A 23,556-nucleotide genomic window follows, 5' to 3' on the forward strand; every position below is an offset into this window, starting at 1 on the left:
AAAAATCAAAATGTGTATGTTAATATATATTTGGTAAAGGCTCAAAGGTTTTTGAGAAACTGTTACTTTTTTTCCTTCAACACATTTGTATGCTGACTTTGTTTTCCAACCTGTGGATTTGATGGAGCATGAAAAAAGTATGCTATGCACAAATGAATTTGAAAAATGTTAGGTTAGCTAGATAAGGATTATCTATAATATGTTTATGAGTATTTCTGAACTACTGATATTTCTAGAAGCTCAACCAAAGTTTCATCTTAGCTGTTTTCCCTAGACGCATTTTTTGTTAGGTGGGGTTAATTTTATAAGCATTTCAGAAGTTTAAGAAGTCTGAGAAACAACAAAAGCATAAATAGTAGAATATTATAAATAACTTTATCATAGAAATAGGTTTCATAGAACGTTCATGAGATTTCTCACTGAATGAAATACTGATCACTGTCTCCTCCAAACTCCCAGAGAACCTCATACTTTACTTCCTAGTACCTGTCAGGTTCTGCCTATATTAAAATCATTTATGTACATCTTCTTTCTTTTTTAAAACTATAAATTTGTTAATAAAACACACATATTCAAATGTCTAAATATACACTTAATATATTAAAATGCCACTGGAAACAGAGACCAGCCACATTTCTCTCTTTAACCATGGAACACCTAGCACACTGCCATGCAGACATTTAACACCATTGTATGTCAGCGTGAAGAAAGTAAATAGAGGCATACTGCATGGCTACCAAGCTCGAGAAGGGAACAGCTAACTTCTGGTCTGTTACCTACATGAAAGTTTATTTTTGGATTTTATAAATATAAGATAACAGTACTTAATGAGTATATTTTGTGATAATACTACTTAACAATATGAACATTAAAAATTTTCTTTTGAAAATTTATATACTGTAGTAGGATTTATCACAATCCAATACAACCTTTATAAAAAGAACAGTTTTATAATATACACAAAATGTTTGCATTTCTTTTTTTTCATATTCTAATAGATAGTAAAATCTTCTGTGGTAAAAGGTATTGGTTATTAATATATCTCATAATTGCAGGATGGACAGTTTAAACTTCAATATGCAGTAGTTTAACTGTATTCCAGAATTATTCTTTTAAAGTGATTGTTTAAAATCTCTTTAAATTTTTCTTATCGTTGTTAACATATTATTTCACCAGCACTTATACTTCTCTTCATTGCTTTTCGAAACATAAAAGTAGTGTTACATGAAAACTACTGCTGCTCATATAGGTAAATATCTCAAGGTATGCAAAGACAGTTCACATTCTGTTTTCTGACCTTCTTGCTGGAGTACTAAATTTCTAATTTTATACATAGTTACAGTTTTTAATTGAGTATATGGTTGATTTACAATATTATATTAGTTTCAGGTGTATGAAATAGTGATTCATTGTTTTTACAGATTATATTTCATTAAAAGTTATTGCAAGATAATGACTGTAATTCCCTGTGCTATATGTTTAAAATACTTACTGATAAACTAGATACAACATTTTGTTTAAATCCCTAATTTTGATTGTTTTATAATAAGCATTTTTGGAATCCAAATACTTTAAGTTATTTTTAATGAGCTTTTAAAAGTTAACTGTATTTTGTTGTCTTACATCAAAGGTAAGGGCAACATTAGATTTTAACGTTTTGCAACTAGTCTTTCTGTTCAATGATAGGCCAATTTTATGGTAAAACTTATTGGTGTCAACTCTCTCCATTAAGGACCTTGAACAACAGTAGAAGATTTTTTGTTGCACTCTGCCTTTCCAATGTTGCTTTTATGCTTCCCTGGCAATTTGCTCAGTTTATACTTTTTACACAGGTGAGATGATTTTAAACTAATTTAAGTTGAATGCAATATGTACTTGGCTGTTTCCATAGCAATTTTAAAATGTAGTCATTTTGTGCCCTAATAGATTTTAAAAATATGAAATAATTATAAAGTTCACATACATATGTGTGGGTTTTTTTAATCATGTAATTCTACCTTCTGTTAATGTGTTGGTAAGTTAGGCAGATAGGAAAGATCAGCATTCAAAAGACTTTTTCCTCTTATTTTAACTCATAATTTTTCCTATTGGTATTTGAGATGATCTCTGTAAATCTGCCTGTAGATTTTCCTTTGACTTGAGGAATCATTTTGGGTGCCAAGCTGTACAATATGGTAAGGGCCAGTTTGACTCTTCAAATTGGGAGGTTTCTGCTTCTGTTCCAGCTAAATGTTGGCCGTTTTGTCTGAAGAGCAAAATCTTACTGGACATCATTTTCAGAGCTTTAATCGTGGTATTACTTGAGTGAATTGAGGCCATATCCTGTTTCACCAAACAACTAAGTAACCAATGGCAAGAAACTGAGCTGGGGAAGCAGAGTAAAAGGTCAATTTTGATGAAATTTCCTCCTATGATTTTTCATTAGAATTCCTTTCCACCTAACTAGTAAACACTGATAATAAAATATTCTTTATCGGCCATGAAGAATTCTGCCAGGACTCCTTGTGTTGCCACTTGTCTACAAAGACTGAAATTATAACCTCAACTTAATTGGTGCTGCATGTTTAAAACATGTTTAGAATATCTCTTCTGCCTTATTTCCTTATATTTGGTCTATAACTAACACAGAATTTCTGTGGTTTTCATTATTTGCATATGCCAACATAGTAGAATAGATTTCTAATGTACATCTTTTCCTTGCAAGCAAATGTACTAATTTAGTGGTGCTGATGAAACTGTTTGAGTACCTTCTTGGGTAATTCTGATATCACCTTAATGATTTTCTGTCCATTCAAAAGATATACCAGGCTTTTAGAGTTTTTTCTTTTTTTGTTGTTGTTTAATAATTGACATAAAATATTATGTAAGTTTAAGGTGTACAATGTGTTGTTTTGATGCATTATTATATTGCAATATGATTACCACTTGGTTACCACCATAGTGTTAGTTAACACCTCTGTCAAGTCATATAATTATTATTTCATTTTTGTGGTGAGAACGCTTAATATCTAGTCTCTTGGCACCTTTGAATTCTATAATACAGTACTGGCTAAAATGACTGTGCTGTGTGTTAGATCTCCAGAACTTACTCATTTTCTAGTTGCAAGTTTGTACACTTTGTCCAACATCTCTCTTATTCCCCACCCCCCAGCCCCTGGTAATCACCATTCTACTTTGTTTCTACAAGTTTTACTTTTTTAGATTCTACATACAAGGGAAATAATACAGTATTTTCTTTCTCTAGCTGACTTACCTCACATAGCATAATGCCTCAAGGTCCATCTGTGTCCTGTGGCAGGATTTCCTTCTTTCTCATGGCTGAATAATACTCCATTGTATGTATATGTAGCGCATCTTCTTTATCCATTGATCTGTTGACAGACAGGTTGTTTCCATACCTTGGCTCTTGCGAATAATGCTGCAATAAACATACAAGTGCAGGTAACTCTTCCATATTCTGTTTTCATTGCCTTTGGATATTTACCTAGAAGTGGGATTGCTGGGTCACATGGTAATTCTATTTTAAATTTTCTGAGGAAACCTCCATATTGTTTTCCATAGTGATTCTACCACTTTACATTCCCACCAACAGTGCACAAGAGTTCCCTTTCCTCCACATGCTCACCAACATTCGTTTTCTCTTGTCTTCTTGATGACAGCTATTCTAACAAGGTGTGAGAGGATATCTCATTGTGGATTTGATTTTACTTCCCTGATGATTAGTGATGTTGAGTGTCTTTTCATGTACCTGTTGGCCACTTGGATATCTTCTTTCAAAAAAATATTTATTGTTTCCTACTCATTTTTAACCAGTATTTTTGTCATTGAGTTGTATGAGTTCTTTATACATTTTGGATATTAATCTTTCATTTGATAGATGATCTGCAAATATTTTCTCCCATTCCATAGGTTGCCTTTTCATTTTGTTGATTATTTCTTTTGCTGAAAAAGCAGAAGCTTTTTAGTTTGATGTAGTCTTGCTTGCTATTTGCTTTTGTTGCTTGTGTTTTTGATGTCACAATCCAAAAAGCATTGCCAAGACCAATGCCAAGGATCTAATTCCATATGTTTTCTTCTAGGAGTTTTATGGCATCAGGTTTTGTATTTAAGTCTTTAATCCATTTCAAGTTAATTTTTATGAGTGGTATAGGATAGAAGTCCAATTTCATGTAAATATCATTTTCCTAACACCATTTATCAAGGACACTATTTTTCCCCCAAGTGTTCTTGGCTTCCTTCTCAAATATTAGTTAACTGTATATGCATGGGTATATTTCTGGACACTTGATCTGTTCCGTTGGTGTATATGTTAATCTTTAAGCCTGTACCATACTATTTTGATAACTATACTGATAGCATAATGGGTGTTCCTTATATGTGACAATATATTTTTTCTTGCTACTTTCAGGGTTCTCTCTTTGTCTTTTATTTTTCACGGTTTCATTATAGTGTGTCTTAGAGAAGGTCTCATTCAGTTGGAATAATGGACTATTAGGTTTGAGAATTTGGTTGTCCAGATCTCTTCTTAGGTTTGAGAAGTTCTCAGCTATTATTTCTTTAAATAAACTTTCTGCCCCCATCTCCCTCTCTTTTCATAGAACTCCAATGATTCTGATAGTTGATCATTTGATGTTTTTATATAGATCACATAGGCTTTCTTCATTCTTTCTTTCTTTGTCCTCTTCTGATAGAGTATTTCACAGTTCCTATCTAACTCACTGTTCTGTCTTCTATTTGGTCTATTCTGATGTTGATACTCTATTGCATTTTTCATTTCATTCATTGAATCCTTCAGTTCCAGAATCTGTTTCATTCTGTTTTATGATTTTTATCTCTTTGTTAATCTTCTCACTTTGTTCATGTATTGTGTTCCTGATTTCATTGAATTGTGTTTCTGTGTTTTCTTGCAGTTCATTGAATTTCCTTAAAACAGCTATTTTGAATTCTTTTTCAGGTTAATCATAGAATTCTGCATCTTTGAGTTTAGTTACTGGAGAATTACTGAGATTTTTCGGTAATGTCACGTTTCTTTGATTCTTCATGTTCCTTGAAGTTTCGTGTTGCTGTTTTTGCATTTCAAGTAGCAGTTCATTTTTTTACTAATTGCCTTCAGATAGGAGATAGTCTTCATTCACCCTACTTATATCTTGGGTTTTCTCTGACTTTATATGGACATACCTGCTTCACGCTTCTTGCTCCCTCTTTGTGGCAGAATTATTAAGCTTGTATGTCTTTTCTGGATCTTAGCAGGCTGACTGCTGTAAACCTCTCTTTTGCTTCCAGAAGGTGGTGCTACAGCTCTAGTTTCTCCCATGCCCACAGACCCTGACTTGTTTTTCATATGTGCTTATCCATCAGAGCGTGCTCTTGCTGCCACACTCAGGAGCATGCACAAGGAGCCAGTGGCAGAGTCGAAGGAAGTGTGAACTTAACACTCAGAAGGTGTCAAGAGTGCCTGCTGGCTTTCCTCAGCAGCTGGTGGGCAGGTTTCCTGAACACAACCAGAAGGAACTGCATCCTTTTTGAAATGCCCTCTAATATTCTTATTTGCCTCTTTCTCAGTCTCCTACCTTCCCCAGTCAAGGAGATCCCACCTCACTACTCTGAGTGCTGCAGGAGAGAAATTTTTTTTCCCAGCAATGTCCTGCACAGCTGTGGAGGCCAGGCACACAGTCATCATTCTTCCTTTCCCCAGTGTGGGAGAGGTTGCCACTGGCTAGTTCAGGCTTTCACTGTGCCACCTTGAGGGAAGGGCAGTGTTGGCAAAGTTCCTCTTAACGCTCTCCAGTGCATCCAAACTTGTATATATATTTTTCCTCCAATGAAGTGCTTGAGCCTCTCCTCGGGAAGACTGGACTGTGCAAAGGCTCTCTTATCTGTGAGTGTCTGCCCAAGTCAGCACTCTCCATATTTTCTTCAACCATAACTGAGAGGGACTGGGGCCAGTTCACTGGCTCCTGCTTATTCCGCAGCCTGTGCTGAGGTCTGTCTGCCTATTACCTGATACATAGGTGGGCACAACTCCTCCTGGGGCCTTTGGTGTATGATGCTGGATCCCACAACTCCCACAGAAGCACTTTTGTTCATGGGTGGATGCCAAATTTTAGTTGTTAAAAGATGGAGGCAGAAAAGAGGGGCGTCTCATACTGCCATAAAGCTGACATAACTTCCAGCTTTTAGTTTTCTTAACTAATGTATAAAGTTTTGCTTGCTTGTGTGTGTGTTTGTTTTTAATGCTAACATAAAGGTAATTCAAAGTTGTTTTCAGGGAGTAGTCTAAGACTTATATTCTTGATTATATTTTTCATAGATTTAGGTTAAAATTAGTTCATGTCTTCTGCACATATTGTCTGATAAATAGGGTGAAGGAGTCAAGGATTGGCTATCTTTTAAAGAGAAAAAAATGACAAGTGACAGTTGTAGAAACCTAGACTATTAGGAGGTTAGAAGACCTTAGGCATTATCATTCTTAAGAAACTGAAAAATTGTGACTTACTCAGAAACTGAATTTTAATTTATAATATGTTCTATTTTCTTACATTTTATTCGAGAATTCCCATTTATGTAGGAAAGATTGTTATGACTAAGGAAAGCAAAATGGATAGTTGCAGGAAGGAGGTTATAAAATCAGAAGTAATAAAGATACAGATTATTTCTGAAAGAGATAGTATCAATATATTTATATAAAACTAGAATTTTTCATTTTCTTTCTTTATAAAACTTTTTCTTTGTTTGGGATAATGTATAAAGCCACATCTCTCATCTCTTTTAATATTTAAATTAATGTGACTCCATGCCCTCCTCCTTCTTATAACAAGATTATTTTCTTCCCTTCCTGGAGTTTCTTTTTCAATGATAAACCCTTCAGCCATTAATTTGGGCCAAGGATCAGGACTAGATGTTTTTGCTTCACCATTGAAGCCAGAGATGAAACTACTTGTATCTGGAAGATTCAGGAATCTGGGTACACAGTGGATGCCACCACACTTCTGTTTAGCAAAACACTTTCCCCTTCTGCATGAGAATTTGACCCTCAGTTTACCTTCTAGCTCTCTTCCCCAAGAAACTTGCTAGTGCGGCATGACCGTGATGCGGACGAGGCACATCACTTGGTGATTGCCCGATTGCATCCGAGTGGGAGGAGTTGCAGGTGAAGCTCTTCCTGAAGGGATGCATGACTTTGGACTTCCTTAAGTGAGGCGACTCTTAAGTGTCATTTCCCTTGCAGAATTTTCCGTGTCCTACGGAGCTCCTAAGCCAAGGTGACGTCTACGTTTACATGATGTGAGTCTTCTTTCTTTGCTCCTGAGCTGTCACCTGGGGTAAGGCAACTATGTAGACTTCTTTAAGAGTTCCCAATGAAGAGAAATATCTGAAGCTGTCCTACAGCTTTCTGAATGAACCTGAGGCCAAGTGTGAACTTAAGACCCCCTGCTTGGCAATGACATCAAGAACTCAAATTCATCTTCTTGAAGACAGAAAACTGCTACTAGCCATAGATGCCAGGTGCTTCATGCTGAAACTGACCTGAACTCCATGCTCTCACTTATGAGTGCCACCAGTCTCTTTCATGTGAATGTCTCATAGCATGTCTGCAGTGCTGAGACAGCTGAGTTGAGTCATCAGGAATTTCAACACCAGCTAAATGCTATGGGCACAACTAGCCTTCTCCTAAGAAAAGACTCTACGGTTCTGGTGTTGAGTGAGCTCACAAATTCAAAGGTCTCTCACCTACACAGTGTGTTTGCTCTCAAGGTCCTTGGGGTCCTGTCTTGCCAAATTAGGATTATATTAGTTTCTTGAAGATGTTCAAATGTTGGTGAATCTCAGAAAGGTTTTCCCCCAGGAGATTCCTGATTCCTTATGAATTTTTTCCCCAGTTCCTTTGTCTTTACCGAACATCAAATTTCACACACCAAGGGTCGGAAGGACAATTTTTGTCAAGCCAAATAAACCTTTTGTTTAAGAAGAGTGAATGCCTATTTGCCTTTGATCTGCAAACTAAAAGAGGTCACCAAAGTGGTTTTTTCCAAGAAGAGTTGATGTTTCTTCTCCTAGACATAGAAGCAGCTGCTCTTACTAAAAATGTCAACTTCTCTTTCTGAAAGTTTTGTCTGACCTAGCATCTTCTAATGTAAACTCAGTCTACAAGTTGATTTCTCCCTGTTAGTTTGACAGTCTCTATTGTGGCCACAGTGGTTAAAATATAGTTTAAAGTCTATATATATAAACTAAATAACAGAGTCAAAAATTAGCTTACATAAGGGTTTTATGATTTTATTTCTTATACTAATTTTTATTTAAAACGTCTGCACTCATATCTGATTTCAGGAGCAAAATTGGTCTAAGCATTTGAACAGATTTAAAAATCTTTACTGTTTCCTAGAAGCAAATTTTGACCTACCCTCAGACCTACTTACCTTGAGGCTAGTATCCACAGAAGTTTGATGAAATCATCTGGAGGCAAGAATAGAAGTCAGTCAGTTTTCTACATTTTCACAGCAGAATGTCGACTCTAAATGAGAGAGCTTTCTTTCCAACCAGCGATTCAAGTAGCAACATTCTGGCAATTAAGCAGAATTTTCACCTGTGAAGTATTTTTCTTAGCCAAAGCATAAAGGTGATATTTAAGAAGGGTGGTCTAGATCTGCATATCCTAACAATATTAGTCTATGAAAGGAAGGAAAGGGAAAGTAATATATGCCTGACTTCAGTATTATAGTTTATTTCATTTAATCCTCAAGGAGTCTAGGCAGACGGGTATTATTAACTTAGAATTACAGATGGAGACACTAAGGCTCAAAGATTAAGTTAAAATTAAGTCTGCCTAACTGCAGAGCACCAACACTTCCAATTTATTTTTGTTGCATCTCTTGGGTCTTTGAACTCCTCTCTTGAAGGCTACACACTTGGCTGTATTATGTTATTTGCTTGCTAAAATGCCGCCAACTTTAACACAGCATTAATAAAAGAAATGCACATTTAAAGAATACTTCTGTACCTTTTGTTAAACTATAATTAATTGAGTCTCCTCTATTACATAATTGCTTTTCTGTATAAGAATCTATATGATACATTTTTCATAATTAGTGTCAAGATTAATTTTCCTCACAAAGTGAATTTATGAACTTCCTTTTAACAACTATAACTGTTTCATTAAATGAACTGGACTCAACAGGAGACAAGCAGAAAGCAACTGTATTCTTTTACCCAGTACCTCTTAAAACTTATGGTCTAGGACTTGTCCCCATTCCCAAATTTACATACATACTCTTTTCCCTTTCACTTTGATGAAAAATGTGATTTCAGTAAATAAAAATTTTTGAGATCCTTAAAATATTGTGTCTTCTGATCAAAGAACATAATATATATCTAGTTATTTAATTCTTAATTTCTCTCAATAATGTTATATTAATTTTTAGAGATCATATAGATCTTTCATTAAATTTTTTCCCAGGTATTTTCTATTTTTGTTGCATTTAAAAAGATTGGTTGTTTTGTATTTGTTAGGTATGTGGTTATAGATATGTTAGGCAGAGTTTAATTGTATATTCAAATCTTTTAGGTCTCTACTACTTTTGTTTGCTTTCAGTTACTGGAAGAATAATTGTTAAAGTCTTCCACTATAACAGTAATTTGCTGTATCTACTTTTAGTTCTGTGAACTCTTGCTTTAAATATTTTAATGCAACATTATTATATGCACAGTTATTGTGTAGTCCTTCTATTTTCATGTAACGGGCCTTAAATTTTTTTAAGTCTATTTGTGAGTATGTAATGTGGCAAGAGCAGTGAACATAAGATGTACACTTTTCATAGATTTTTGAGTATGCAGTCCAGTATTGTTATGTACAGGCACAATGTTGTATAGTAGATCTCTAGAAGTTATTGATCTGGCATAACTGAAATCTTATGTGTGTTGATTAGCAGCTTCCCGTTTCCTCCTCCCCCCTAGCCCTTGGCAATCACTATTCTATTCTGCTTCTGTGAGTTTGAGTATTATCTCTGATAAATGGAATCATGCAGTATTTGTCTTTCTGTGACTGGCTTACTTCACTCAGCATAATATCCTCATCCATATTGTTGCATATTACAGAATTTCCTCCTCTTATAAGGATGATGATACTCTGTTGTATGTGTATAAACCATTTTTAAATCCATTCAACCATTGATTGTCATTTTGGTTATTTCCACATCTTGGATATTATGAATAGGGCTACAGTGAACATGAGAGTGCTAATATCTCTTCAAGATCCTGTTTTCCATTCTTTTGGATAAATACTTAGAAGTAGAAATACTAAATCATACCATATTTCTATTTTTAATTTTTAAGAAGCCTCCATACTGTTTTCCATAGCAGCTGCACAATTCTGCATTCCCATTAACAGTGTAAAAGGATTCCCTTTGTTTCACATCCTCCCTAATACCTGTTGTCATTTGTTTTTTGATATTAGCCATCCTAACGATTGTGAGATAATATAATAGTGGTGGTTTTGTTGTGCATTTCACTGATGACTAGTGATGTTGAATGTTTTTTAATATATTTAATGGCCATTTGTATACCTTCTTTACTATTTACTTTATTGGTGTTTCCTTTGCTATGCAGAAGCTTTTTATTTTGATGCAATCTCACTTGTCTATATGTCTGATAAGAGATTAATATCAAGAAGACAAGAGAAAACAAATGTTGGTGAGCATGTGGAGGAAAGGGAATTCGTATGCACTGTTGGTGGGAATGTGAAGTGGTAGAACCACTATGGAAAACAATATGGAAGTTCCTCAGAAAATTTAAAATAGAATTACCATGTGATCCAGCAATCCCACTTCTAGGTAAATATCCAAAGGCAATGAAAACAGAATATGGAAGAGATATCTGCATTTCTATGTTTATTGCAGCATTATTCACAAGAGCCACGGTATGGAAACAACCTGTCTGTCAACAGATCAATGGATAAAGAAGATGTGCTACATATACATACAATGGAGTATTATTCAGCCATGAGAAAGAAAGAAATCCTGCCACAGGACATAGATGGACCTTGAGGGCATTATCCTAAGTGAGATAAGTCAGCTAGAGAAAGAAAATACTGTATTATTTCACTTGTATGTGGAATCTAAAAAAGTAAAACTTGTAGAAACAGGAGAATGGTGGCTACCAGGACCTGAGAGGTAGAGGAGATAGGAAGGCATTGGACAAAAGGTACAAACTTGCAGCTAGAAGTTGAATAAGTTTTGGGGATCTAACACACAGCATGATTATAGCTAATGATACTGTTTTATATACTTGAAAGTTGCTAGGAGAGTAAATCTTAAATGTTATCACCACAAAAATGAAATGGGGATTTTGAGACATGATGAAGGTGTTAGCTAATGCTGTAGTGGTAATCATATTGAAATTTATACATGTGTCAAATCAATATGTTGTACACCTTAAACTTAACACAATGTTATAGGTCACTTATCTCTCAATAAAACTGGAAAAAAATAATACAGGAGTCCTTGGTAGAGACTCTAAGCTTAATAAAAAGAGGTAAATTTCTTAAATCCAGTAAAGTTCTGATTATCCATTAGCTGGAATTTTAGTTGGAACCACTTTATGCCATCCCCATCTATTTTTGTGGAGGAGGTGGGTAGTGAGGTATTTATGCTGGGAGAAAAAGAAATGACAGGAGGTTTGTTAGGCACCAACTCCTGAATTCTGGGTAGTTGATCTATAGAATAAACAAACTTGTAACAATTTATGCATTCTTTGACTCTGAGATTCGATGGGCTTGCTTGAGCTTGCTCTGTGAGGTACTTGATACTGTGTTGAAAGGAGATTTGCTGAGCTATCTATGTCTTTGCTCTTTTCCACACCACCGGCAAGTAAGTTTCTTTAGGGTGGAGATAGCATTGACCCTTTAGCATCCATTGAATGGACTTGAATTTAAAGTATTGTTTTCTAAGAAACTGTACTTTAAGCCCAAGCAACTAAGCTATAAAAAAAGTTCTAGAAAACTATATTCAGGGAAATTGGTTATTACTTGAAAGTATTACCATATTCAACTGGTACCTCTTTAAATCAAACATCTCTTTGGGATTCTTGAATGAATTATCCATTGTTGTTGTACTTATATAATAAATGCATAATCTGGTTACTGCTGAATGTTAAATTGCATGGGACTTTTCAGAGGCCCCCCCAAAAAAAGAATTCCTGGGCCCAGACATAATTATTGTGAATGCAGCCCTCTACTAGTACAAGAAATGTTAACACTGTAATTCACAGCAGAGCTCTACAATTTTTAATGTAATAAAATACAGCCAAAATAAAATGTCATGTAGTTAGAATCATAGAGTGTGTCACCTTTTCAGACTTGCTTCTTTCACTTAGCTGTGTGTATTTTAGGTTCCTCCATGTCTTTTCATGATTTGATGGCTCATTTCTTTTTATTGATGAATAATACTCCATTGTATGAATATACCACAGTTTGTTTATCCATCCATCTCTTGAAGGACATCATCCATCCATCTCTTGAAAGACATCATCGTTGCTTCTAGTCTTTGGTGATTCTAGTCTTTGGTGTGAAATATATTATTTATTGTATTATTTAATTATTTTTCTTTTGGTGGTGGGGGAAGATAATTAGGTTTTATTTATTTTTAGAGGAGGTACTGGGGATTGAACCCAGGACCTCATGCATGCTAAGCATGCACTCTATCACTTGAGCTATATCCTCCCCCCAAGTGAAGGTTTTGAGTGGGCGTAAGATTTCAGCTCAATTGGGTAAATACCCAGGAGTGTGATTGGTGGTTTGTATGGTAAGACGATGTTTAGTTTTGTAAGAAATTGCCAATTTTGTCAGTTTTTTTGGATATTAGCCATTCTGATATGTTAGAAGCAGTATCTCATTGTTGCTTTGATTTACAGTTCCCTAGTGGAGTATTGTGCTTAGCATCTTTACATATGCTTATTTGCCCTCTGTATATCTTCTTTGGTTAGGTTATTTGCTCAGAGCTTTTGCCCATTTTTTTAATTCGGTTATTTGTTTTCATATTGCTGAGTTTTTCGAGTTCTTAGTATATTTTACATACCAGACCTTTATCAAATGTGGGTTTTGCAAAGATCTTTCCCCAATACCTTGCTTGTCTTTTAGTTTTCTTAATGGTGTCTTTTGCAGAGCTGGAGTTTTTGATCTTAAGGGAGTTCAGTTCATCAGTTTTTTCTTCCATGGATCATGCTTTTGGTGGTATTTCTAAAAACTCATCCTTAAACAAGATCACCTTGATTTTCTCCTGTTATCTTTTAGAAGTTTTTTGTCCGTGTTCTCCATTTAGGTCTAAGATACATTTAAGTCAATTTTTTGGAAGGTGTTAAGTCTGTAGTTTGTTTTTTTTTTTTTAATGTGTGAGTGTCCAAGTCTTTGAGCACCATTTGTTGAAGACTGTCAATTCTCCTTTGAATTACTTTGCTCTGTTGTCAAAGCTCAGTTGCCTGTAGTTTTGTGGATCTGTTTCTGGGCTCTATTTTATTCCATTGATCAATTTGTCTGTTTTTCCTCTCCAGTGCCATACTCTCATAATTACTGCAGCTTTATAGTAAATCTTAAAGTCAGTTAGTCTCAGACTCTTTTAAAGAGTTTTGTAGTTACCTTTGGTTATAAGCAGTTTTTACATTATATTCCTAAGTGTGGTCAGGTTTTGTTTGTCTTAATTTATCCCTTGCTGGAGGCTGCTCATACTTTGTGAATCAGTTCTTGATTTTTTTTTCTATAAATTTTGGGAACTTCTCAGATATAATTTCTTTAAATAATTGCTTTTACTTAATTCCCTTATCCCTTTCTGAGATTGAAATCTGGTCTTTACACTATGTGCTCTACATTTCTTATGTTCTTCATATATTGTTCATCCTTTTGTCCATTTTATGCTTTCTTCTGACCTGTCTTCCAATTTATCACTTTCTGTTTGGCTATATTTAACCTGCTTTTAAACCCATATTTGACTTATTATTGATCATTCTAATACTTGTTGTACATTTTTAATTTGTTCTTTGTGTGTGTGTGTGGCTTTCAGTAGCCTCTTGGAATTTTCAAACTTATCCAGACATATTTTTGAGTGATTTGTGAGCTAAGAGTAGTTTTCACAGTTTTACAGTGTTGTTTAAAGAGTATAGAAGATGAAGAGTATACAATAGAGACTGTATGTGGCCCACAAATTATAACATATTTACTCTCTGGCTTTTTACATAAAAAGTTTGCTGACCCCTAAACTAGATGTAGAGTCTTCATAGGTCTGTTTCTATTGTCTTAGTGGTAGTGTCTTATCTCCTCCTACATCTGATTAGTTTTGATGTGGTATTGAACATTGTATATGAACAATTGTAGAGTTAATTTGAGACTAAGATGATACAAACTTCTTTCAGAGAAAATTAGAATTGCTTCCCATAGGCAAATATAGGGACTAACAATCTTTAATCACTCATGCAATCAGAGATTGAGATAATTCAAAGGTGAGCTTCAGTATTTCCCAAGGCTACTTTGATTTCTGGTTCTCTCTTATCGTATTACCCTTTGAAGTACAAACTAAAGCTTGGGGACTTAGCAGGGACCCCATTTTGGGGTTTCCCTGACTGCTAAGCTTGTAGAAATCTCTCAGCTGCCTCTCAGCTGGCAGGCATCCGCTTCTTTTAGAATTAGCAGATGCCTCTGGGAGAAAAATGACCCAAAATGTTATGCTCATCTCTGTAGATTTCCATCTTTTCTCTAGTCTTAGCTTCCCAATTCTTTTTGCCCTCTTAGTAATCTGTGGCTTACATATAAATATTTTTTCTTAGCTATTGTAGTTCTCAGTGAAAAGGCTGACTCACATTACTGTGACTATCATTATTGGAAATATAACTCTCTTCTTATATTTACTATGCTTATGAATAGTGAAATGCTTGTCTACATTTTATTTTTTGCTTTTTTTATATTTTTATTTCAGATAGCTTCATTATTTCCTATGTATGTTGTGGGGTACATTGAGCCAAACAAATTTCAGAAGATCATCTATATGAACATGGTAACATTCTTAATATTTTTAAGTCATATATTAAAATAAGATCTCAGGGTTTATAAAACAGAAGTGATTCTGTTTTATATACCTCCTCTCAAGTTGTATTTAATACATATGATGTTGACAATATTTAGAAGGATAACCAGATGCCATGTTATAGCAGATTATACTCTTAACTATAGATGTTTTATATTCTCTGAAACTTTTTAAAAATTTTTGTTTTATTATTATTGTCACTACTTTTGAAACTGCCTTTTCTCCCTGAGGCTTGAGATTTTTAACACGTCGCATGAGTGTAACACTCTGTAAAATTGATGTTTTGCATTATTGTTTTTATCTTACTCTCCAAACACATCTCCCTTAGGAAAATAAAAACTAAAAATCTTTTAGATAAGAACATAAAATAAACCTTCATTAGTGATGGAAATATTCAAGTAGTTCAACAAAAAATAAGATTAGAAAACTAAGACTTATAAGTCTTTCTCCATTATTGAATCAATAGAAACAATAGTTTTTTTTCTATTTTATTTCTACAAAGTTGCAAATAGAGAAAAAATTAAATTCTGCTATATAGTATTTATGATGTTGAAAATACTTAGAATCTATAAATATGTTGAAATTCTGTTATCACTTGGTCAAGATCTATCTTTTAATCTTATTTATGCAAATATAATTTGTATTAGAAATGATACATCCCTGCAGAAAAGGACACATTATGCTGTCTAATGACTATAAAATGTGTTTTTTCCTTCAATTCTTAGATTTCAGTTCTCCTTTGTTTTGTGTTGATGTTTGGAAATCCAATGTATTTATCGTCTTATTATTCTTCATCTTTGTTAATGACATTGGTAAGTGTTTCTTAAGCTCATGAAGATTTATTTTTAACCTGTCAAATAGCAGTTTACCCATCTCATAGATTTAGGAGACTAAACAGGGCCCTTTCTGGATTATTACTCACATGAAAAGTTTTCCCCAGATAATGCTTTTTCCCTGTCTCATCCTTGAAAAATAATATAATGAAAGTTTACATTTTTAAGGCAATGCCCAAGTAAATTTTTTTTAAACTCATAAGGTAATAAGGCTTACTTTTTAAAGTATGCCTTAATTTATGATAAAAATTAGTTATTTCTTTCAGAAGTCACTTCAAGTAGGCTAAATACATATTGAAGTGACACTACCATTGCCCAGAGCATTTTTGGAACTCCTCTGAATTGCTTTCACAGACGGTGGCACATTCTTTTGAATATCCTCAATGGTGGCAAATCTTCATCTTTCAAGGGTGGATTTGATTTCTGGAAACGACCAAACTCTTGTGAAAAAGATGGGTGATTGGGCTGGGTAATACAGATCTTGATCAAAATATGGCACGACAATAAAATAATAAGACCAATTTTCTTGCAACTTTCTCTGAAAGTTGTTAGTAAAGAGGAGTTCTGAACTGTTTTGAGCAATGACAACATAATTAGAGAAGTATATAGTTTCCTCATGTGAATTACTTTGATGAAATAACATTCATTTGCAGTTGTATTTGGAATGGTGGTTCAGTAAATCAGTTTTATTACCTTATAATCACATTTCTGGTATTCATAAGCCAGAACCTGGAATGTTCTTCCCCTTGGAATGCTCCTGGGATGTTCTCTTTCCACAATAATCAGAAATGACACTTACTACAGAAATACCAAAATACAGCACTTTTCCATGTATGGTGCATTGGTGGAATCTTTTGGGATGTAAGTTTTAATTTTTTTTCCCCCACAACTCTTTTTTTGCTTCATAGTAAGTATTCTTCTTTCTCTCTCCCAAAAGACATAGGTTCTTTCTTTTCAACATTTTGTCAAATTTTTCCAGCGTTACAAAGTAGAGGACTTATAATAGTGTGCTCATCCACCTTTTTTTATGAAAACATTTTTTACTTTAAAATATAACACAGATATAGGAAACTTCTTAAAACAAATGTTTTATATACTGACTTAGTTCTGACCAGTACTGATAATTACTGATAAATGAACTATTTGGCAAACATCCTTAAACTACCATCAAGTCAAAACTAGAATTTTTCTAACCATTCTAGAAGCCCTCCCTGTAACGTGCCTCAGTTATGACTCCCTTGCACTCCTCTAAAACAGTAGTGTCTGTCTTGACTATGGTAATCACATCAAACTTTTCTTTATAGTTTCAGCATTTACATTTTTATTTTTAGCTACAGGTTTTCAATATGTCTCCTTGGTTTTTCCCCCAGAAAATTTATTTGTTGAAGAACCTGGGCCATTGAACATGTGAAGGGTTCTGTGGTCTTGATTTTTCTCTCGGAGTCCTCATGGTGCAGCTTTACATCTTCCTTTGTATTCTGTATTTATAATATATTAATTATTGGGTCTAAAACTTGGACAGGTTCTGATTTAATCCCTTTGGCAAGTCTATAATCGGGAGGCACATATTATCTGATGACTCTGGTTTTATGATAGCAGCCATCAGTGCTTGATACCAGATCCATTAATTCAGTAGGGATGGTAAAATGGTGACATTTTACACAGAAATCTATTTTAAATATTATCTCTCACTTACATGAAGGCAGCATACCACTATGTTTTGTGTTTTGATTTATCAGTCTATCCTGGGTATCACTTGACAACGTATCCTGGATATTATTCCATATCTGTTCATGGAGATCTTTATTCTTTCCTATAATTTCATAGTATATATTCTCCTCTGCATGCTCTATAGATAATTTAACCACTGTTCTATGTCTGGGTATGTCTGGGCATTTGGGTTGCTTCTTGTATTTCGTGTTTACAAACAGTTTTGCAGTTTGTAATCTGGTGCATTTATATTTTCCTGTTGTTGAAAGTTCAGGAATCATGGCTCACGTAGGACTAATTAGATGATGCAAAATTCTCCTCCAAATCTAAAAAATACACAGGCCTAAGATTTCAGTTTCTCGTTGGAAGCTTTTTTTTTTCCCAACACAAACTTGGTAATAAACAAATACCTTATCAACTTGTAAAATAGTAGGAGGAGTATTTCCATTCCCTGCATGCCTTTGTCGATTTGGGCTGCTCTAACAAAAATACTAGACTGGATGGCTTAACAGATGTCTATTTTTTACAGTCCTAGATGCTGGCAAGTACAACATCAAGGTGTCAACTGACTTGGTTCTTGGTGAGGGCTCTCTTCTTGCTTTGTAGACAGATATCTTCATTGTATTTTCACACGTTGGTGAGAGGCATCATCTCTCTCGTGTCTCTTCTCAGAAGGGCCCTTAATCCCATTTATGAGGGCTCTACCCTCATGATCTAATTACCTCACAGAAGTTCCACCTCTAAATATGTCACACTGAGGATCAAGTTTTCAACATATGGATGTAATGGAAGGACATAAACATTCAGGTGATAGCACTAAGGGTATGGTTTTGGGGGACCCCAGCTGTATGCATGAGTCTTAATTCTAATTTCTTACCTTTCATAGTCCCAAGTTCTCTTCTGCTGCCCTCCCTTTTAATACAAGCCCATATTTGTAGCCCCCTTCTACAGGCCGCCTCAAAGACTGCCATAGGTTCTCTCCTAATTAATGTTTTAGTTTTTAAAATCACCTTCTTTTCTGACACCTGGAAGATTCCTTTTCTTTCTTATAAATTCAATTAGGCATTTTCTTTAACATTTTAAAATATTTGAGAGTTTGGAGAGGAAGGATTTTCGTGTTACTTTAGACCACTAATTTTGCTAGGTAACTGACATATACATTTGTATGGACATACCTCCCCCATACCATCTACCTCCTCAGAGTGTTGCTCTGCATAAAATGTCCTAAGTAACTCACTGAGGAATTAAGTTGATTCTAGAGTCAACTTTTTGGTTTACAAAGCATTTGGCTCTCACTCCAAGGAAATTTTCCATGTCCAAATTTGGAAAAATCAACAATTAAGAAGGAAAATGGCTGGTAATAGCCAAGATGGAAGGGGGTGGCCATGTAATTTTTGAAATTTATCATTCATATGAAATATAAATGTTAATTTTATTTAATTGTTTTATTTTATATCATGCATTTTAGGTGATAATTCTAAAGAGAAATAAACTTCAAAGATTGGGAGTATCTGAACTCCACTTTTGGGTAAGGTTCAACATTTTTAACACAATTTCTTCAAATTTTTTTTCTTTCTATAAACTGAATACAGATAACATACTTTAAAAATTGAATGATTTATAGTGAATAAATCTTACAAATAGCTACTTAGGTAAGGTGGGAAATAGTCCTTATCGACATCTACAAGTCATTTTCAAGAGGTTAGTTTATTTCAGTGCTACCTTCAGTCCTTTCTTCCTTTACCTTTCATTCTGCTTTACACCTACTACCTTGCCTCTTAAATTTATTTCTATTTACTTTGAGTTTCTCTCTTTAGATTTATTAACCTTCTCTTCAAAATAACTCAGTCTGTAGTTCTGTCCCCACTTTCCCTTTTTTTTCTATATTTACCCATCATGTCTCTTTCCTTCAGCTTCCAACTTTAGCCTCTATTACTTTTAGCCTTTAAATGTTTTCCCTACAATCTCCCAGTCCCTTCTTATTTCAGCTCAGCCACTACCTGATCTTTGTTTGACTTCTTCTCAAATAGACAAATGGATGGCCCATGTTACCTCTATGTTTATGTGTTATGTTATAAAGTAAAATAGATACATTAGTGCGTAGGCACTGCAACTACTAATTCTCATAATATCAGGCAGAAGACATTCATTCTTTTTCTCTGGGTCTTTAATGTATCCCTATTAAAAAATAAAATCTGCTGTGTTGTAGAACTGTGTAATTACATGTCATATATTGATAGGGTAAAACTGGAAAAGTTATGGTATGATAATAAGGTAGATTTCCACTTAGAATACAAAAGAACAAAACGGAATTAATTGCCAGTTTCTCATTGCTGGAAGCACTCTTTCATCCCCGATGGTGAAAATACACTTAAGTTATTGACATGACCCTTCTAATATGTGATTTTTTTTTACTTCAGAAAAATCGACAATGATTATTTTTTTAAGAGTAAACCAAGAAATCAACAGAAAATTTAAAGATTTTTATTTAATAATTAAACTCAAAAGAAAGTCAAAATCTTAATTACAAATCATTGAAAAATGACAGTGAATAGAACAGTGTCTGTGGACATTTAGGAGATTCTGCCAAAGTTGTACTCAGAGGAAAATTTATTGTCTTGAATATTTTCAATTTTAGACTGAAAAAAATTAAGCTTTCAACATAAGAATTTCAAAGAAACAAATCTAAGAGAGAAAGTTAAAATATAATGAATGTTCAGCTTATATTTGTATTTTGAAACTGATATAATTAATACTGTCAATATCTTGCAAACGGAAGAAGTGAATCATGGTAGTCATCTAAACAACACAAAAGATATTCTGGCCCCTTATGGCTATTTTTGAGAAGACAATCAAAAAGAAAAAGCAAAGATATTTTGTGAACTAATACTTTTTCTTACAAAGACACCTGTTTTGTTACTCCAAGTGATTCTTACATGCTTGTGGAATAAAGATTATATTGCATATCTTGCTCTGTCATAATTGGAAAACTTGAAAATGAGGAGGTTCTTAGGTTTCTGCATCGCATGGCATTGAAACAGTATATAGAAAAAATGGTCACTTAGGATTGATCATAATCTAATTTTCATATTCTTTGCTATCATGTGGTAAATTACAAGAAAGATTCTTTTTTTTCACCTTCCTAGGTATTAAGTATTCTCTATTTTTAGCTTTTATGTATCTTTAGCAAAGGTAAATATTTACAACATAAAGCCTAAGCAAGTGCTTTTAAGGCCTAAGTGATTCACTTGACAGTTTTCCTCAGTAGGAAGAAATTCAGTGCTTAATAGGAGATCCCAATTTTTGATTACTGAGGTAAATATTAAACTGGGTTTATGAAATTTACTCAAAAACACCAAGAGGAACTCAGTGCGTATCATAAGGAATGAGAACCCTTACAAGAAGGGAAATGAAACCTCACTGGTAATCTAAATCTCAGTACTAAGGTCAGGCAAGGACAGTATGATTAAGCTTATTCTTACTCATGAACATGGATTTTAAATTCCACCTAGACTGAAAACACTCTATGGATAAAAATGCAAAAGAAAAGGTTAACAACTCAAGAATAGCCAGATAGGTATATATAAATATATATAAGCGATAGTCCATTCTTACCAAATTGGGTTCATCCCAGGAATGCAAAGACAACAAGATGGATACAGATAGGTGTAAATACAATAGAAGAATATTCTCCTGAGTGTTTCCTTTCATGTGTTTGCTTTGGTTTATTTTGTTATTCTTTATCTAGATATTTGAGTCAAAGTGTTAATTTATCTCTACTCTTATTTTTATTGATAAAAGTTTTTGGTGTTATGAATTTTGTTCTGATCATTGTTTTATATGTCTCCCTTAGCTTCTAATATGTAGTTCTCATTATCATATTTTAAAAAAATTTTTAAGTTTGTGTTTCCCTCTCACTTAAGATTTGTTAATTGAAGGTTTGTTGATTACCAGGATGCAGGGCCTTTTGTTCCTCAGCCTTCTATCTATTTTGTTTGTATTCTAGGTAATTCAAGGTTGTGCTTGGTTTTGTGGAACAATCATTTTGAAATTTCTGACATCTAAAATTTTAGGTGTTTCAGACCATGTAAGTACTTTCTAGCTAAAACATTAAAATTTCTATAAATATGTAGTTGGATAAAGACTTTTAAACCACCTGTTTTTGCCTCTTCATTTTATAGAGGTTAAAGTGCCTTCTTCAAGGTCTCAAGATAGTTATTTACTGGCAGAGTCTGTACTGAAACTCTGCAGTTCAGTGATTTTTTCAACCCACCAAGAAAAAAGTGTACCAATGAATTCTGACTTAGCCTTCCAGGAAAAAAAATATATTAAGTAGTTGCTTATATTTTGGTTAAAATACAAATAATTTATTTAGTAAGTTATTAGTTTGTTGTAAATGTTAACATATGAGCAGTCTGTACTCAGCTTTGAAATATAGAACTTAAAATCTCAATATAGTTTTATTTATAATCATAGATTAAAATTAAGAAATGATTTGATATTATTGAAGTTTTTCTTGTATAAAGATAATGATAAAAATTATCTTTTCATCTTCTAGAAAACATATGGACCACTTATCCCTCATGCATGGTGTTTCTGTCTGTTTTAAGGTTAATACCTTAAATAATGGCCCTTTTCAAAGCATAAGTTCCTATTAACTAATTTCTTTAGAGAATAGAAAATAATGCATGAATTTAACTTTTATTTTCAGCACTTTGTGTTTGGATATGAGCATAGAAGAGTGTAGCATACAATAACCCACTCTGAAATTCACCTTATCTAGCACTCTCCAATTAGGACCCTATCTCATGCTGAAATTGCTTCAACTTTAACAATGGATTATGGTAGTTACTCTCTAAAAGGCCCTGTGTTATCACTGTCCAGTAGATTTGAGCCTGGATACATGTTCATGTTAAATACAATTTCAAAATATAAAGATTTATTTGCCATTTATTGTTACCTCTGCATAGTGGTTTATTAGGTTTCTTTGCTGCTGTTGTTCTTTTTATTGTTCTTAATTTTTTATTCTGTAGGGGATATATATTTTATGGTAAACTATATTTAGGCCCTCTAAATTATTTTTTTATCTACTAAATTGACCTGTGATTTTCTTTCTTGCCTTACACCATATTGTCACCCAACTCTTTACAAATCCTGAACACACACACACATTCCCTTGGTATTCTTAAGTGACTTCTGTGTGACAGCTGTGAGACAGATGTAAAACTAACGTGGTTTGGTTAAATTATTATTAGTCACCAGGCCTACTGTAAATTAGAAAAATTAAGTCAGCTCTAAATTATCCTTGGTACTGGTAGATAAGGGGAATCATGAGTAAATAAAAACCATAGTCATCAAAGTTGATATAAAATAATTTATGTCCTTATAAAATAATTTGCATTAATGCCAGATATTTTTCTTTTTCTGGCCTTCTGAGAAACCAGTGTAAAAATAATTGTCTCACTGAAGTAGGTAGTAAATAATGAGTAGAAAATAGGAGTTCTGCATTGGATTTGGTTAGTGGTGTTTATTTTAAAGGCCTTGGAGATCAAGTAACGAAATCAGAGTGGTATGTATAGTTATCATTCTTATGAAGAATAACTCTCATATTTAATGGCTTGAATGTATGTCTGAAAAATTCAAGAAGCACCAAAGATTGTGATCAGTGTCTGAGGCTTTGTGAAAATGGCAGTACATGGAAAATTTGCTGATGATTTACAATTTGTAGTGAAAGGAGTTAACATGAAATTTTTTTTTCTTGGTAAATGATCTGATTATAAAGTTTCATGATGAACTGCATGGTGATTTGTGTCAAGCAAATGTTGATTTTAGCTCACTTCTCGTCTTCCCTGCTTATTTTTCCTGACCTCATTTTCCTTTTCATTTCTCTTGATATTTCTCTTTGTTTTTATTTTCTTTGTAATTCAGGGCATAGCATGTATGGTTCA

General features: G+C 33.9%; 1 protein-coding gene across 4 annotated transcripts in view; it reads left to right on the top strand.

The window, feature by feature from the left end:
* Positions 1-23,556, top strand: part of DPY19L2 (dpy-19 like 2) — a 77,976-nt gene that overhangs the window by 26,122 nt on the left and 28,298 nt on the right. For all 4 annotated transcript variants that reach the window (XM_032483726.1, XM_032483725.1, XM_032483727.1 and 1 more), the window contains exons 9-13: positions 1,733-1,832; positions 14,958-15,035; positions 15,791-15,877; positions 19,077-19,136; positions 21,615-21,695. In XM_032483726.1, the coding sequence (XP_032339617.1) occupies positions 1,733-1,832; positions 14,958-15,035; positions 15,791-15,877; positions 19,077-19,136; positions 21,615-21,695 (406 nt within the window). The remainder of the gene's footprint in view (positions 1-1,732; positions 1,833-14,957; positions 15,036-15,790; positions 15,878-19,076; positions 19,137-21,614; positions 21,696-23,556) is intronic.

Source organism: Camelus ferus, chromosome 7, assembly GCF_009834535.1.
Source record: "Camelus ferus isolate YT-003-E chromosome 7, BCGSAC_Cfer_1.0, whole genome shotgun sequence".
NCBI classification, from domain to species: domain Eukaryota; kingdom Metazoa; phylum Chordata; class Mammalia; order Artiodactyla; family Camelidae; genus Camelus; species Camelus ferus.